Source organism: Austrofundulus limnaeus, unplaced genomic scaffold (genome assembly GCF_001266775.1).
Source record: "Austrofundulus limnaeus strain Quisiro unplaced genomic scaffold, Austrofundulus_limnaeus-1.0 Scaffold0, whole genome shotgun sequence".
Taxonomy (NCBI): domain Eukaryota; kingdom Metazoa; phylum Chordata; class Actinopteri; order Cyprinodontiformes; family Rivulidae; genus Austrofundulus; species Austrofundulus limnaeus.
In genome coordinates, this window is record NW_013952402.1 from 527,775 (window position 1) to 532,509 (window position 4,735).

The following is a 4,735-nucleotide window of genomic DNA, read 5'->3' on the forward strand; positions in this document are numbered from 1 at the left end:
ATATATATAATTGCTTGAAAACATAGAGAAAATTTTTTGAATAATTACCGTGTTTTATTTTCTCGACATTCAAAAAGTCTCCCAAATATAGGCAACATATTTAAAATAAAAAATAAACAAATACATTTATTTTTGTCACTGTGCTTTTTTCATTTCTCTCTTTTCACTTCCTTGTGAAGTTGTTTTAGCTCCTTCACTTCCTCATTGTTTGACAGATCTGGTTGTGGTGCGTGGGCGTGTGTCACTGTATGTGTGTGTGTGTTGGTGTGTGTCAGTCATGAAAGACGGAGAGGCAGCACGAGGACCAGACCAGGTGGTGGGGTCCTCTCAGGACCTGTATGAGGACTACCTGAGCTGGTACCTTCAGCCGGGTTCGGAGGCTGGGCCGTGTGAGGACACCGAGCTCCAGGTGAAGGCGGCCCAGTTCCTGAGCAGGGAAGCGGACCTCTCACACACCTTCACCGTGTTCCCGTTCCAGCGGGCCGTGAGGGAGAAGTGTGAAGACCCGAGCAAAGACCGCAGGAAACACCTGGCAGCTTTCATCAAGGCTGCCAAGGTGCTGGAAACCATCTGCGTCAACCTGTTTCTGCAGCCGTGGAGGAAGGAGATCAAAACTCTCAAGGTTTCTCAAAAGTTTCTCTCTGAACGATATGTTCATCTGAAATTAAAGGGCGAATGAAATGAAATCCAAAAATAATTACTTTTCATGTTTATCTTTTAGTTAAACACTTACATAGTGCACAACTTCTCTGATTTAAACTGTTTGTAGAGTTTTTGAGTATTAAATGTCAAACTGGGGTAATTGTGGGGGAGGAGCTGTCCCTGGATGATGACATCATTAGTGCAGGTTGAGAGAAAAATAGTCATAATGTATTCTATAGTTTTAAACTTATCTGCTGATGAGAAATGACAGGGTTATAGTTTCATATCCAGTGGTTTATGAGATATTTTGCTGACAGAGTTGACTGAAATAATAGAAAATTGCAGATTTTCTGTAAAACTGCTTTATAGCTGTTTTTGTGTTTCCTAATTTTAATGAGGCATCTTTAATTGAGTTAACAGCCAATGATGACTTTCTGAGAGCGTCCATAATATCTGCTTGATAGCTTATGAGATATTTTGCTAACGCTGCAGACAGACAAACATGGATAGGATAAAATATTCTAACCTTTTATCTGAAACAAATACAAAACTATTTTAAAAATGTGTGTAGAGAACCTGAACAGGTATAAGCTAAAGCTAGAACCTCTCTGAAATCATTCTGAAGTCTCACCCCACACCTGTGTGGATCACTCTGTTGACAGCACGTTTAATAAGGCATGAACTATGAACCGTGTTGAAACATTTCCTGTACTGTCAGAAAACTTTTAAAAACACACTCCACTTCCTGTTTTGAAGAGAAGTCAAATCATGACTAATATAATAACTTTCTGCACTCAAAAAGAAACTGTCCCACACAAATACAACATTAAGTCCCTGAACATCTGACGAAATGAAGCGAGTGTGAACAACAGACCAGACACACTAAAAGTAGCTAAAGTCAAATATATTGTCTGACATTAGGAAGAGATTTTTGGTGACATTGCTGTTCTTGTACCGTTAGATTCCAGTAAGAGATGTTAGAACAGAAGCGCCTTTATCACTACGTTTTTATTTAAATCATCATTTTTTTACTCACTTTCTCATCCTGCAGCTTTAGAAAAATTCATATAAAACATACAGCTATTGGGGAATAATGTACTTTGACTTTTGTTATGTATTATAATATGCAATTTTATTCTACTTACAATGTGATGTTGACGGGACGCACATAAAGGTTTTGGTCTGGTTCTCAGGGGAGAACCTGGGGTTGTTGCTTGGTGCTCATATTTTCCTTCACTCATTTAACACATTTATCTAGAGGGGTGTTAGGGCTTTTAATATCGCCCTGTTCTATTTTATGACCCCTTCAATCAGCTGGCAATGTCTCAGGACATCATGCCAAATCAGAGTTTTTTATTTATTTTTTTATTATTATTATTTTACTCTGCATACATTTTGTATACTACGTAAGTGGCCAATGGGCTGACCCACGGTCATATGTCATCTCAAACTGAACATTTCATGTTTAAACGTTTGTTAGATTACACATGACCCTGAGATGTACAGCTGCTGTAGTTTGRCCTTKGTTAAACCAGCTCTCCACWCTCTCCAGACCAAGCAGCAAGTATCTGTCTTTTGCACAGAACCAATGTTTTATTTGTTAGGCTGGTTTCTTTGTTAAAAGACTAAAAAGATTATATTTAGATGGTTTCAGTTCATGTAATCATTTAACATTATTTATTCTTCATATTTGATCATTTATTGAATTACGTTTATCCTAGAGCAGCTGTGTCACAGTACGATCCTAAATATAAACATGTTTGTATCAAGAACCTTGTTGTTACCATAAAATTGTGAAGAATGAAATTTGTGGATCTTTCTGATAAATTAAAATAACATTTAAAGCTTATTCACCTGGAGAACATGGCAAGTTTTTATTTAAATTTTTTTTGGATGGGGGTGACGTTAAACAGAGACTCATCTTTGCTTTGATATGGGGCAAATAAATGCTCTTCTGTTAGAGGTAATATGATTTAGAAGAACTCAAACAGTGAATCTCACAGACTCACAGGCTGAGGCGCGTTCCTATGAGAGAGTTTAGTCACTGATGCAAAGTTGAACAGATCTGTTTGATAACAACGCTCTGAACATATATTTAATATAAAGTTAGGTTTTAGAGACCAAAGTCTCTGGTAGTTCAGGAGCAAAGTGCTGGAGGAGATGTCAGGACTGATCGCTGAGCCGCTGTCTCTGCTGAAAGTCCCGCCCTGCTCTGCTCTGATTGGATAAAACAGCTCTGGAGTTCGTCTGATTCGTTGAAAGCAGTGTCCGTTTAATCCTTAGGGTCCCGCTGCCCTCCTCTGACAGAACGATCCAGTCACACCAGTGAGGCTGGATTTTTTTGTTTGTTTTTAAGAAATCAGGTTGCATTTGCGACCCTGTTGTTTTCACAATCTCAGGTGMAATCTTAGGTACGCAAGGGAGCTTTATGACATTCCGTCTGGTGCACTTTTTTCTTTTTGGATCACGCATGCGCACCTGTGCACCACTTATGTTCAACTCTGTATATAAGGCACTGTACAGTGAGTGAGAGAACAAAGACAGCCAAGAGTGCTGTCAGGGAGTGACAGACATAAATGTAATGGTTACCCTAACAACCCAATAAGAAATTTGAACCCAAACTTGTGGCAGTAGCTGCTTGATCACCATTTAAAACATCTTCACAAGTTTTGGAGTTCTGTATCATAGCTTTGTTATCCACACCATAACACTGTTTTTGTTCTTCTTTGTCTTTTACAGACTTTTACAGGTGCCTATGTTTACTACCTCTTGCCTGKTTTCAGCAGTTCTACTCTTCAGTGTGTTTTGGCCTCTATCGGCTACCTGCCACATGATGCCACTCAGAGGTGAGACAAAAAAAAAAAAAACTAGCTGTAGATGACGAGCTCTAAACTTCTTGCTTACATCACAGAACAGGAGCGATGCACTGAAAGCAGAAACTAACTCAAGTATCAGATCAGATCATCCTCAGCACCAACGGTAGTAAATGTTGGTGTAAAATCTCAGTCATGCAGGATAAAACAAATCTTCTGTAGCAGAAGACATGAGCTTTAAACGGCATGACGTTGGTTTCGACAATGCTCCTGTTTTATGATGGATCAGGGCCAACTGTCAGAGATTTGACTTCCTGAGCACTTTGACCAGGTCTAAGGTTGTGGTAAATACTGCATGTGCAAATAAACACTCAAGTATGAGTTTGAATTAGTTTCATGGGTATAATTTGGGCTTGTATTATGAACACAATAAATTGATTTCTTTCAGTCACATATTAAAAAAAACCTGAGTCAGATTWGCAAAAAATGAGATTTGTCACATTCAGACTGTCCAATAAAATGAAGTCTGGGCCAAATTCCCAGCAGTGTGAATGTAGCCTTGGTGAAAAATTTGGACTGTCTAGCTCAATAAATCTCTGATCTCCTGCAAGTAAGACACTGACTATTGGTAACAGCTCCACAGAACCCCACTTCAGAAAAAGTTATCACTTTATTGAAAAATATGTTGCTTTCATATAGGAACTTATGGTGGGCACTCATGGCTATAGGTGGCCGGATGGCACCACTCTTGCCTCCTGTGCCTGTGCACACCCCCCAAGGTTTGCATATAGACACTTAGGGTTTTGGGTTAGAGTAGTGGTGGAGGGGAAACTGGCACCACGCCGGCCTCTGCCTCTTCTTCTTTCCCTTTTTAATTACTCTATTGAACAACACGCACCAACAGTACATCTGGGGGTGGGGGTGTGGGTGTCAGGGTCTTTATTCCCATCCCGTTTCCCGACTGCCATTTGGGGAGGGGGTCCTGAAGAAGGGCGGGCCGCCAGGTGTGGTCCTGGGCTGTGGGTGGGCTCGGGGCTTGGACGGTTGCCGGAGGCGGGGCTGGCTCTCCATCCTCCCTGGTGCTGCTTGGTCTCCTGAGGTGTGGCTCTTGGTCTCCTGAGGTGTGGCTCTTGGTCCCTGTGGGTGGCCCCCTGGCCGGGGTGGCTGCCGGATTCCGGGGGGTGGACGGCTGTGGGGCTGCACTTGGTCGCTGTCGGTGTGGTGGGGTGGTCAGGGGTGTGGCTTCTCTGCGGCGGGGGGGCTGGCCGGGCGTCCTGGTG

At 41.7% G+C, this 4,735-nt stretch overlaps 1 protein-coding gene across 1 annotated transcript in view; it reads left to right on the forward strand.

The window, feature by feature from the left end:
* The first annotated feature begins 214 nt into the window (after positions 1-214).
* The window catches only part of LOC106514093 (uncharacterized), an 11,341-nt gene continuing 6,820 nt past the window's right edge, over positions 215-4,735 (forward strand). The window contains exons 1-2 of the mRNA XM_014003235.1: positions 215-622; positions 3,382-3,488. Coding sequence (XP_013858689.1) covers positions 278-622; positions 3,382-3,488 — 452 coding nt within the window. The 5' untranslated portion in view covers positions 215-277. The remainder of the gene's footprint in view (positions 623-3,381; positions 3,489-4,735) is intronic.